The 13,342-nt window shown below is 37.5% G+C and overlaps 1 protein-coding gene, 2 long non-coding RNA genes and 1 pseudogene across 3 annotated transcripts; 2 read left to right on the top strand and 2 right to left on the bottom strand.

Moving 5' to 3' along the window:
* Positions 1–1,005, top strand: LOC112202641. The gene is made up of 3 exons (XR_002937503.1): positions 1–86; positions 638–703; positions 853–1,005. It is a non-coding gene; the product is annotated as an uncharacterized LOC112202641 (long non-coding RNA).
* Positions 1,006–1,158: 153 nt separating this feature from the next.
* LOC112203597 lies at positions 1,159–3,685 on the bottom strand (annotated as a pseudogene).
* Positions 3,686–6,983: 3,298 nt separating this feature from the next.
* LOC121048910 lies at positions 6,984–8,716 on the bottom strand. The gene is made up of 3 exons (XR_005799876.1): positions 8,664–8,716; positions 7,249–7,326; positions 6,984–7,141 (listed from the first exon to the last, which is right to left on the bottom strand). It is a non-coding gene; the product is annotated as an uncharacterized LOC121048910 (long non-coding RNA).
* LOC112202636 (G-type lectin S-receptor-like serine/threonine-protein kinase RKS1) lies at positions 8,577–13,058 on the top strand. Its single transcript, XM_040506467.1, is given in 8 exon segments — positions 8,577–9,910; positions 11,032–11,154; positions 11,335–11,537; positions 11,635–11,845; positions 11,945–12,182; positions 12,343–12,440; positions 12,443–12,492; positions 12,587–13,058. Coding segments are annotated over 8 exon segments (2,472 nt in total). The 5' UTR covers positions 8,577–8,664; the 3' UTR covers positions 12,890–13,058.
* Positions 13,059–13,342: the final 284 nt, after the last annotated feature.

Here is a 13,342-nt window from a genome sequence, read left to right as displayed (position 1 = left end):
CATGAACTAGAATTCGTTTCCAAGTCAGGAAGGTGCTGTCTCAGTTTATGACATTGCTGAAGGAGGAGCTGGAGATTGGTTTAGAGGTGAGTTCCAGAGCTCCAGACCATAAACTTTTAAATTTTACAAGCACAATAAAGATGATCATGATCTCTTGTTGTCATATGCTTCCTTTTTTTTTTCTTTTTCTGAGAAGGGGTGCAGATATCATACCTTGGGAGTTGTTTGATTTTCAATGTTCTCAACCATATTTGTTGGTGCTGCAGTTGCTTTTACTTTTCATAATCGTTGTCAGTATTCTTTTTTCTGGAATCTGAAAAGTCCTCAGTTATCTCTCATTTTAAGATAATTGTTAAATTCATATTTGAGGCTGAACAATAATTTTGGCCATTCAATTAATTAACTCTACTGATCCTTTTAGTTCAAAAGCAACAACCTTCAGTTAATTAACTCCAACCGTCCAACGCCAAAATAGAAACAAGTCTAAAACAGACCGTAGATAGCTTCTTTTCAAGGACTTGATTACAATCATATGTTTTTACTATTTCAATATATACTTTGATTCTAAGTTTTTATCAAACAAGTGAGCTACTACTCTGTACTTGAGTTTGATATTTGACATCATCGCTTCCAATAGGCAAAATCTCCAAGGGACATTGAAACAGTTCCAACGCCTATAGATACAAGTCTGAAAGCAGACCAGGTAAGTAGCTTCTTTTCAACCACTTGACTTTCATTGCAATCATATGTTTCTACAATTTTCATTTATATTTCAAGTTTAGGCTTTTACTAAACAACCAAGCTACTACTCTGTAATAGAGTTGTGACATGTTATATCATTGCTTCAAATAGGAACAATCTCCGTTGGATCCAAATGAATATAAGCTGATTATGAAGACCGCATATGAATCAAAGGGGAGTGCTAGGCTCACACTCGTAACTTGCCACGTGTGAGCAAAAAAACTCATACAAATTTGTTCTTTTATGTTCCTTGTATGCAGCAGCAGCAGCAGCAGCAGCTTTTCTACCAGCAACAACAACATTCTTACCGACAAATGATGTCTCAGCCTTGCTACGAGCACTATCAACCATTCTCTCAGTAGCTGCAGCCTCCGTACCAACAACTTCATCCTTCTTACATGCAGCCGCAGCCTCAGTACCAACAGCAGAATCCTTCCTACATGCAGTCGCCGCCACCAATTCATCAAGTGCCTTACTCGCTCAAGATGTTCTGGAATGATGCAACCTGAATATTTCAAGATTTCAACTTTTGGCAATAGTTTCGTCATCATTTTGTTAGTAAATATTATTCTATTTCTTAAAGCTTTGTAAAAGTAACTAGCAAAATTGGTGACAAAATTATTTGATGTATGAGTTTTTCTATTGATATTTGCAGATCTTCTTATCTGATCTCTTATACTTTTCACACATCCTTTTCATTAACTTTCTGGTAACAATACTTGCTCAATACACATCTGTTAAATTCTTACGGTAACTTTAATTCCACAAGATACAAAACTTGCATGTTTTACTCATAACCTGTGTACTAGACCATAGACTCATATGGTTTAGTACAATTCCTTTCTTCTTCCAGAAGTATTGGGACTTAGTTGGTTCATAGGTGAGTAGGGCAATGATTTTCTTTCTGATTAATTAAGAGATGCCTCATGATTTGAAGTTTACGCATGTGGTGCTCATCCCAAAGGTGAAAGAGGTTAAGCACATGTTCCAACTGCGACCAATAGCCCTCTGCAATGTTACTTATTAAATAGCCTCCAAGGTGCTAGCTAACAGGCTTAAAGTTTTTCTCTCGAACATTATTTCCCCACAGCAGAGTGCGTTTGTCCCGGATCGTTTGATTTCAGACAGCACTCTCGTGGATTCGGAGCTAGCTCACTATATGCACAGGCTGCGTAGAGGACAAGAAGGTTTTATGGCTCTGATACTTGATATAAGTGAGGCTTATGACAAATTGGAATGGGATTTCCTGAAGAAGATTATGATAAAATTGGGTTTCAATACTCAATAGGTGGACCTCATAATGTTCTGCTTTCAAGTCTTCAGTGTGTCCCTTCCCACAAACCCCTCAAACCTGGTTCAACTCCAAGCCAAGCTGGAAGAACAAATCTGGTTTGAGTCCATGCAAACACCCATGGAATTGCCCGAAAATGTCCAATTCCAGTAGAGCTCTTTCTTCTTGGGGGCCGGCTTCCTATGTTGAGGAAGCCAAGCTCAGCCTGGGGTGTAGCCTCCTGGAAGTAAGGAATTCTGGATTTTCGTAGACCACTCCTGTAATTCTGACACTGATCTTTGAGATTTCCTCCATGAGGTTACCCCACTTTTGTTCTCGAGAAGGGTGTGGTGGACGCAACGTTGCAAGCAGCACAACTGTTGTGTATATCTCTAGCTAGCTGTCTGACAGCAATCTCCGGCAGCCCAAATATTTGCCTGTACCATTTCTCCTTGCTCAGTTGATCATAGAGTACCCTGAAAGATTTTACAAGCACTATAGATTTAGGTCGTTGAGCAGAAAACTTGCCTTTTTTGTTTAACCATGTAAGATAAGGCTAAATAAATTCAGAATCTACAGAAAGAATATTACATAATTCAACCAAGAGATACATGATTTCACTACACTAGCATATCAATAACGTCCAAGTTCAAGACATAAGGAGCTGTTAACTTGCGAATTGGTGAATACTTCTCCTTTTCAAACGTACATTTCAAAACCATGAAGACAATCAAATTAAGATGGAGCAGATTGGTGAGTGCAAAACAAAAAGGTTACCATCACAGAGCCAGGCGGCTGGGACTGAATGGCAAGATATGTAGGGCCCCCTCCACGACCAATACTTCCTCCTCTCCCATGAAACAGGGTAACTTTGATATCATACTCATTGCATGCAGCTATAACATCCTCTTGAGCTTTGTAAAGTTCCCAGGCAGCAGTAAAACGCCCTGCATCTTTTCCAGAATCAGAGTATCAAATCATCACCTGTTCAATATAACTTTGTAATTTCCATGAGATTCAGTGGAATACAAAATGTGCTTCTATAGATACCTCTTCATACCCATTATGGTTCTTGATGATGTGCTCCCTGTACCAATCAATGGATAATAATTTCCTGATCATTGAGCCAGCTCCTCTCAAGTCCGTTACAGTTTCAAACAAAGGAACCACACGCAGCCTGTTCCAAGATGTATGAAAACTCAGTTTGTATATAGTGTAATTGCAATTTTAACATCAGTAATGAAAAACTTACAGGCTTTAATTTAATTCCCGGTTTAAGAAAATGAAATTTCAGTCTTCCCCTTCCTACTTTAATATCTTACCCAAAAAAGTCAAAGATGATAAGTAACCATGGACTACATAAGTATGAGGATCCATAGCAAGTAACAGAAATTTAATTGGAGAAGGCCCTATCTATTTTTTATGCAATGGGGAATCAAGATGGATCATAAAGGTGTTTAACAAATTGATGTGCACATGAATTAACAAAATTATAGTATTGTGAAAATTACCATCATTTTCTGTAAATCTAGAGAAGTAATCCAAGGAATAAATGAAGTGCAAATATCAGATGCCATGTAAAACATAAATAAACATACAGGAAGAATGTAACTAAAGAAGGACCATTTAATCTAGCAGTATCAACATAGAGGCCATACTTCCGTTCCACCAGGACACGGCTTTCCTATCTCTCCACTAACGGCAAGTCGTGCATCTTTTTGCAAAAGCTCCACAGCAAGGATGTCACTTGCCTGCCAATTACAATGTAGATGGTAGTATTTTATCAATTTTAACAAACAATTCATGTATAGAAACTTTGCAGTTGGAAAATCAAGTTCCTTAGTCTTGTAAATGAAGACCTGGAATATGAAGCAATAATGAAAGTCGTATGCTATACGTTAGAAGCCATAGAAATCACATATGCTCCAAGCAAATCACTCCCTAGCTCAGCAGCAATGCGGATGGTATCCAGTACTTCGTTAACATCAGAAGTTGGTGAGGAGATGCATGACTCTCACAGCATCACAGTAATAACAGGAAGGTTGCATTTTTAAAACCCACGTTAGTAATTCTCTCATTTCTATAGTTTCCTCTCTATTTCATGCCCCCTTTGTTGAACACACCTTCATAGTTTAAGATTTTGGCCAATAGTGGTAAACCAAGACTTTCTTTCCTATCAGCAAAGAAGATCCTGAGTTGGAATTCTTGCAATTGCAAAACCTCCCAATTAAGTTGAACCCATACTATGAAGTGAGTTTGAGAGTATAAAACAAATTGTTGACCTTAATCCCAACAGCTTAAACTTTTGGGAATAGTAAACAACTCCATCATCATGCTAGATCAACTTGTGCTTATTTAAAGTTCATCCCTGTAGGTAAATAATCACTACCATAATTTCATTTAATTTTTGTAATGAAGAGACACATTAGATATATAGCAAAGAATTCTTGTCAGATTTTTTTTTTTTTCCTGAAAAATTCGGGTAGAAGTAACTTATTCTGAATTGGAGCATGGTAATCCTAAGTCCTAACACTACTACTTTACCTCCATGCTAAGTGGGACTAGCGGTCTTTTTCCTTTGAGCTCTCTTGTTAGAAATTCCAGTTTCTTTTCTTCATCCCACTCACTGTGTGTGCCCAACTGCCCATATCAAAATATTTGGTAATTGCATCAAGTGTTTCAGCATGTCTACCAGATTCCTGCCCCAATGCAATCTTCAGTTAAAATGACCAACATTTCAATTCTGATATAGTGAGAATGACCAACATTGCATTCTGCATGAAGAGGCAAGTTTATAAGAACTTAGAAGCCATGAGTACCATTGGTCATGGAATACATTAGGTGCTGGTAAATAAACACTTCAGGAAGGCAAACAATCAAAGAGAAAATAATAATAATAATAATAATGTAACAGCTAATAGAGATTCTAGGTGGAAAGAAAGCCTAGCTCACTATAATACAGCTAAATTAAGATTTTATTTATGAAAATTGATTCCCTCCATATTTGAAAAGGAAATAACTACAAGCTAGGGTACGTTCATGTGATACGCATTGCCTTCTTTCGAACTGACGTCAGTTCTATTTGTAACATATTTGAGCAAGTTCTCATTTATGCAATAAGGATGTGGCAGCATATGAAAATAATATAAAAGTAACACAACTTCCGAGAGCCTCAATTTTTTTTATAAATTTTTTCTTAAAAAAGTACTTTTAAGAGGATAATCGGATGTTCACCAGTGCAACAGGGTTGATCAGCTCTAGCTGGAAGTTGTGTTGGAAGTGCTACAGCTTGTTGCTTTACCTGATTCCTATTATAACACTGATGATCCCAACTCTGGTGATCGTCAGATGCAGATTCTGAAGAGAGAATTTCAATTACGTTAACATTATAAATTGATTCACAAGTATATTCATCATCTATTAAAAATAAATTGAAACCTTAAGAAATCAGGAGAGATGACCAGTGTGTACTTACGCATAGAAGAGTTGGGGTAAGAGAAGTCAAATTCCCATAGGTCCATAAAACACATAGAATTTTGTAAACTATGACTACTGTTTTTTCACTCAATTACTTCCTCTAATTAACCATCTGGTGTATCCTGCCTGGCAGAACATAAAGTAAGAGTGTTCATCTGTCTTTCAACGTTTTTTATTCTGCATACACAAAAGTGATCTAGAGATTTACAACTGTTCTGTTAATAAGATCCTAGTCTCAGAACAACATAATCCCAGCCCCTCAAACCAAAGTTCAAGCAATAAAAAAAATCAGAAACATGGGAGTAACCTGTTAAGGAAATTGTCAAGGAAAAACAATGGAAGCTGTGCTTTGGTAGTCTCCACATGATACCAAGCAGCCAATATTAATGACCGCTGAAAATAACTGCAATATGTCATACCGGGTTCTAGAATCTCTTGTGCCAGTTTTGACAAGATATCGCTGCACCTATTCAAGGATAGTTCAAATTTCAGGCTATCCACTTCTCGAATATAGAGATCAATAGTCATCCACCTACATAAAAGTGAGACATAGAAAGAGGCAAATTGATATAATTATATAGAAGAACTAGACAGTAAGTCTGACAGCATTATAAATTCTACATAAACAATAATCTTAAGTTTGCAATCTAATCATGAAATCTGGCATCAAACTAGAATCCTTAAAACTGAAACTCTCTCATACCCCAAAGAAAATAACAGGGAAGGAATAGCATAAATGAAGGTTAAACTGATGGTCTAAAACTTTACACAACTAAGGATGTATAACAGAGATCTAATATATACCAAAGTTATGATTAGTTCATGCTTCAGGTCTTCTGTTGACAGGAAAGGCCTCTCCAAGATTTGAGTAAATAATACCATTAGGAGAAGATTTACGAATAAAATATCAATAAGACCCACGAGTACCTTTGCTGTCACATTGGAATTTCCATCTCGATCAAACCAAATACACCCCCCTCCCTGAAGACCCATACATGATTGGTGTGCATTTCAATAGAAGTGGTTTTCCAGTGTGCTGATAAATAAATTAAGAAAAAGTATAGAAAGACAGAAGGTAGTGATGCAGGACAAGTAGCAAAAGAACTGCAATACTAGGGTTTATTTGCAGCAGTCTCGATTGTTAGAAAGAAAAGGGTTTTAGAATAAGAAACTTAAGAAGAAAAGGGATCAAACTACTAGCATCACACCAGTAGGGTTTCTAGGCATCACACCCAGAGAACTTAGGCATCACACCTAAGGTTAGGTTGCATCACACAAACCTGGAGAGAAGCAACAGCTTTCAATTTTTATTAACTCAAATCTGCCAATAAAAGACTACAAAGGCCTCTATATATAGGGAGGCTAAGATAACTCTAGAATAACTAGGGATATCCTTGAAGAATCCTAAAGAAATAATCTTAATAATTATAAGAATCCTAATAATAAAAACCTAGATATATTTGAACTACTTTCCAAATCTTGACTTAAAATATTCTGCTTGTATTCTTCATCAGGTAGTATTTGCATATAAAGAACTGGAAACAGATCAATCCCAGAAATGAATTTGAAGACAAACCTTCTTTAAAGCATCGCTGACACGACGTAAATAATGAGGTACAGCTTTCCAAAGGGACTGCTCCACAATGTTCAAACCTGTGGTAAACAATATATACAATTTTATTTTGTCTGTAAGAGATACACACGATTTCAAAGAGCCAAAGCATATGAATATCAATGAATCTAATGTTGAAGAGGTTTACCTGCCCTAGCTTCATCACCTGGTGTGGGTTTATGGTGCCTAAGCTCATCTGTTTGCCATACAGAAGTATCTCTAGCACCTATGAAAGCAAGAGTAACATATAAAACAAAAAGAAAATTAGTGAATATCCACTATATCAATGTCATTAAGACGCAATCCCCCTCGCCCAGCAAAGTGGTTTTGGAAGAAGAGAATACGGTTGGAAAAACAATAGATCTTCAATCACCATATCTCTGTCTTCACTAGTAAGATCTCTTAAATTTAAAAGATGCTACAAGTAACTTGATATTATTAGTCTAAGCAAATTTTCAACTTGTCTTTTAATCATAATGTTCAACATCCTAAAAATTGAGCAAAGTCACTAGCCGCTCACAGAAAGTCTGATATGTTTGTATTTTAAGGTTCCACGACTAATTTGTGTAGGATGTGCAGTACGAACAATCTCGACCTCCTGCAGCAAGAAGAATTTAAGGTTGAGAACAAGACATCTAATGACTCAACAACAGTAGAAATACACACACACACACATCTTATGTTCAACAGTGTGCTGATAAAACGAGGCAACAACTTGAGCTCATTAAAAAAGATCATTTAATTGGTTCAGTTTTATCTTTTACAGAAACCTAAACAACATGTGACATATTTTCCCCACTATTTTCTGTCTAGGCATACAAATCAAGACAAAGGATAGGACTCTTGTTTGACAAGTCTACGTCATACATAGGTCAACATCTTGTTGTATGAACCGGTCAGTTGCATGCACTCTTGTGCGTACAAGAGCCCAATTTGGATCTATCTTGGAACTTCATTGACAGGTATAATTCACTGAGAGGAAATGAAACAACTTGGTAGAACAAGGAAGATCATAAACAATACGTTCTCTATAAACAACATGGTTCTACTCGGTACAAAATTGGAGCAAGCTTAAGCTCAAGCTCGTCAAGCCAAGCGAAGCTCAATCCATGTGCAGGTGCCGTATTGCCACGTGGTGCAGGTGTCATACGGAAGTCTCTCTCTTGTTTGACAAGTCTACGTCATACATAGGTCAACATCTTGTTGTATGAACCGGTCAGTTGCATGCACTCTTGTGCGTACAAGAGCCCAATTTGGATTTATCGTAGAGTACGTGCCCAATACTTTAGGAATATCTAGCTAGTCTCGTCCCTAGAATTCTAATCTGGTGTGCGATATGTCAGAACTATTGAACCTTTTTTTTGTTTTTTTTTGCTGAAAGATGAGTGAAAGAGAGGAGTAACCTCGCTAACACGTACTCTAATGAATTATTGAACTTAAACTTGTGGTTGAAGGCTCTCTAAACTAGTCATTTGGATTGACTTCATAAAGTCAGTCCGATGGAAATAAGTGATGCGCAAATAGAAATAGCCAAAACAAAAATTTTCAGTGAGAAAAACTAACCATGAGTTCCAGTATCGAAGCTTTTATCCAGATATTGCTTCTCTTCCTTCTTCTCCCCTCTAGCATTTGCCAGCTTCACCTTGACGCCCTAACGCCAGACCGTCCCATCAGAGACGGCGACGTTTTAGTCTCTAACAAGCAAATCTTTGCACTAGGGTTCTTCAGCCTCGGAAATTCTCAGCACCGCTACGCTGGAGTTTGGTATAACAAGATTCCAGAGAAAGCCTTTGTCTGGGTTGCGAACAGAGACAACCCAGTCAATGATTCCTATGGAGTGCTATCGATCAATGGTGATGGAGGCCTTGTCATACATGGAAAGGACCTAAGTACGCCTCTTTGGTCTGCAAACGTTACTCTCTCTTCACCACACAATTTTACAGCCAAGCTTTTGGATACAGGAAATCTTGTTTTACTTGAGGATGGTAGCCAAAGAGTTGTGTGGGAAGGCTTTGATTACCCCTCAGATACACTGCTTCCCTCTATGAAGATTGGGCTGAACCGGCGGTCCGGGTTGGAGAAGCACCTAACATCTTGGAAATCAAAAGATGACCCGGGAACCGGGAGTTGTACATGTGGGATAAACCCGATGGGGGTTCTGCAGTTGTTTCTGCGCAAGGGTAGAGAAGCACTGTGGCGGGGCGGCCCTTGGACTGGGCACAGATTGAGCGGTACCGCTGGAGACTACAATTCAAGTATTGTCAACAATGAAGACGAGATATCCTTCGCGTATTTGGACTCAGAGATCACAAGGATGGTGATAGATGAATCAGGAATACTTCAAGGGTTCACGTGGAAGGATCAATGGATCAAATTCTACTCCTACCCGACTGGGTGGTGTGATTCCTACGGACAATGCGGTCCAAATACTAACTGTGACCCAGCCAAGGACTATAGGTTGTCTTGCACGTGCCTACCTGGGTTCGAATCCAAATCACCTAGATTGAGTCTTGGTGAGGGTGGGTGCATTAGGAAAGCGGAAGCCTCCGCATGTCAAAATGGAGAAGGGTTCGTGAAGGTGGCGAGTGTAAAAATACCGGACTCGTCTACGGCACGTGTGAACATGAGCATGAGTTTGGAAATGTGCAGACAAAAGTGCTTGATGGATTGTTCTTGCACAGCATACACGAGTGCGGACGACCGGGGCGGTGGGATCGGGTGTATGACATGGCACGGGGACTTGATGGACACGAGGATTTTCTCCGATGTTGGTCAAGATTTATATGTTCGAGTCGATGCAACTTCTATAGGTACGTTCTTTATGTTTATAATACTACACTAGCTAGAGCTAAATGTGGTCGTCTAAATAAACGTAGAAAAATAGTGAATTCGGAGTATTTAATATTTAGGTTTGCTCACCTAAGGGTCAGTTTTAAGGGAATGTGAGAGACAAGTAGAACTCAACCACATGTTTTAAATTTAAATACTAAAATTACAATAACTTAAAAGTTGTATTTACCCTCAGCCGTCAGATAAATTTGTACCTCACATTCTCTCAAAAATTATTCCTTATGTGAGTAGCTCTAATTTAACAATCCATACTCAATTTAATTGCAGTAATATCGTAGTTCTTCAAAAAATTATATAGACCACATACTTAGGAATAGGAGGGGTCATTTTTATTTACACTACCTTTATACTCATGAAATGCATGTGTGATTTGGTCAAGGTCTTAAAAGAAAAAGAAAAAAAATTGTATTTATGCTTTTTGTGCGTTTTTAGTTTTATTAGAATAACTATTAATATGCTTTGATTATGAGATTCTATTTTCTAGACTAAAGGGTATTTAATTTGCTCAATCCAAATTTTAGAGAAGTCTGAGCACTTCCTTTTATATTATAAACTATAGATAGCAGTCCTGCTCAACTGGTGCCCTTTATATTATAGAACTATAGATAGCAACCTACTCAATTGGTCAGTTGACTTTCGTGCTCAATAGTGATGAAAAATAATAAGGCAGTTCAAGTGCTTATTAATTATTTGCCATTCTTGGATTTACATCAAACGTCAGTTGGATAGTTGTACACAACTGAGTACTAATTAATTGAGCACCAGAACATGACTCAGATAGATAGATAGATAAATAGATAAAGAGAAGAACTTGCTGGCCTAACATGAACAACATCAACCCAAAAACTAAACTAGACCCAACAAGGAACCTAGCCAACTCTATCCTCCAACAACCATTATCGCCGACATCCAAGCTGCCATCAAAACCCACTGCGACCATTATTGTAATTTTCCTTTCTGCCTCTAAACCATAAAATTTCAATAATCACCAAATCTGATGATTTCCTAATTTTCAGGTCTTTGGATTTTTTTTTTCCGGTTCTTTGGATTTTGGGTGTTTACTTATTTCATACCTTCGTAGCTCAATATGCAAAGTCAGGTGGTTTTCTTAGCAAGAAGGCAAGGCTGGCAATTTCAGTTGGATCTGTTACAGTTATTATTCTCTTACTTACCCTTTATTGGTTGGTAAGGATGAAGATGAAAGGTAAATAAACTTGATCTTGCCTTCTATTCATTTATCAACATTTTTCACCTCACTTTTATGTAAACTCCCCTGTTTTGCATTATGAAATATCATCTCATGTGACTAACTAAGCTTGACTATCTCACGCTATGAATATGAAAACAGGCTTATAAAAAATTAGTTTTTTGTGTTTGATAATAGGTATGCGTAGGCAAAATAAATATTCATTTGACCTTACTGCTGGGTCAACCTACTTCGAAGAAGCTACTGGTGGATTAGTTCCTGATGATAGTAGAATAAACTCGGAGTTACTATTATTTCATCTAAACACCGTAGCCACCGCCACAAACAATTTCTCCATTGAAAACAAGCTTGGAGAAGGAGGGTTTGGCTCTATTTATAAGGTAGCTCCCCTTGTTATAATGTATGAAATAAAAAAAAAAAAATTGGTTCATGCGTCATGTCAGCTACTCTATTTGATTTCTCAAATTCAAATTTCAGGGGATACTTTACGATGGAAAAGAAATAGCCGTAAAAAGACTATCCAAGTTTTCTGGCCAAGGAGTTGAAGAGTTTAAGAATGAAGTTCTTCTGATTGCAAAACTCCAACACAGAAACCTTGTTAAGATTTTAGGTTGTTGTTTTGAAGATGAAGAGAAGATTCTAATCTATGAATACTTACCAAACAAAAGTTTGGACTGTTTCATCTTTAGTAAGTCTTTCTTTGTTATATATATCTACAATTATTATTTGTAAGTTTCTTCAAGCAAGCAAGAGTAATTAGTTACTCTATATTTCTTACTCTATCCAGATGAAACAAGGAGAGCACTTTTAAGTTGGACAAGACGCTTCGAGATTATCTTGGGGATTGCTAGAGGGTTATTATATCTTCATGAAGATTCAAGACTAAGAATTATCCATAGAGATCTAAAGGCCAGCAATGTTCTATTGGATAATTCTTTGAACCCAAAGATTGCAGATTTTGGTATGGCTAGAATATTTAGAGGGGAGCAAACTGAAGCAAATACAAATCGTGTGGTTGGAACATAGTAAGTTTCCCCTAAAATTAGAAAATCTCAGAATAACTTTTTGGTCTATGTGTTATCGTACTCTTAACAAACACTAAAGAAGTACAAATAGCTTGTGGCAAGCGTACCCAATATAAATGTTATTGAATGAAGCTTAACATTTGATTTTTGTGTTCTACAGTGGTTATATGTCACCGGAATATGCAATGGAAGGACTGTTTTCAATAAAGTCTGATGTGTATAGTTTTGGTGTTTTATTGCTAGAAATCATTACTGGCAAAAGAATGCTGGTTCCTATGAGAAGTATCCATATTCAAATTTGATTGGACATGTAAGCGTGCAAGTCTGTCTATTTTCAAACAATGACTGTTATAATATACACCCTACTTATAAAGCTAACTTGATAATGACCAAACTATTTTCAGGTTTGGGAGTTGTGGAAAGAAGGCAGAGCTGTGGAAATCATTGATTCATCTATAGGTGAATGTTACCTTGTTAGTGAAATAATAAGGTGCATTCAAATCGCACTCCTGTGTGTGCAAGAATTTGCGACTGACCGGCCAACCATGTCGGCAGTCGTTTCAATGTTAAATAATGATGCAGCTCTTCCTTCACCGAGACGACCCGCTTTTTTACTGAAGACAATGAGTCCTAGTGGAGACTCATCCAGCAACAGAGGAGTTTGTTCGGTAAACGGTGTCACATGTACAATTGTAGAAGCTCGCTAAAGGTTTATTGTATGTCTAGTTGCAACGATAATCTAATTGAGCAACGTATGGAAGATTCTATTATCTTCCAATTGGGCTTCTGAGTTATAAACAATGTAATTAGGGTGTTAACTTGAAGCATATAGAGATAAAGGTGATCTCTATCCAAATGAATTTTGATTGTTAGTTTGTACCCCGTTGCATCCTAATATAATTGATTATGAGTTTTGATTGTCAGTTTTGATACCTATAGTATAACTATGTCACCAAGAATAAGTAACACCCCTTTAGTGCACGAGCCAAGTTGTGACCCGACCACAACATGGATCTCGTAGACCGATATCCAAGCTACCCCGCGGTGGTCGAAGGTGGCCAAGACCAATATCCAGGATGCTTCATAATAGGCTTTTCTAGACTCTCTTGCATCCGACATTGGAAAATAAGTTAATGGATGGGAGCTCCTTTACTTATAAA

This window comes from Rosa chinensis, chromosome 5 (genome assembly GCF_002994745.2).
Source record: "Rosa chinensis cultivar Old Blush chromosome 5, RchiOBHm-V2, whole genome shotgun sequence".
In the NCBI taxonomy this organism is placed as follows: domain Eukaryota; kingdom Viridiplantae; phylum Streptophyta; class Magnoliopsida; order Rosales; family Rosaceae; genus Rosa; species Rosa chinensis.
Note: the sequence above shows the minus strand (reverse complement) of the source record. Positions and strands in the feature narration are given on the sequence as shown.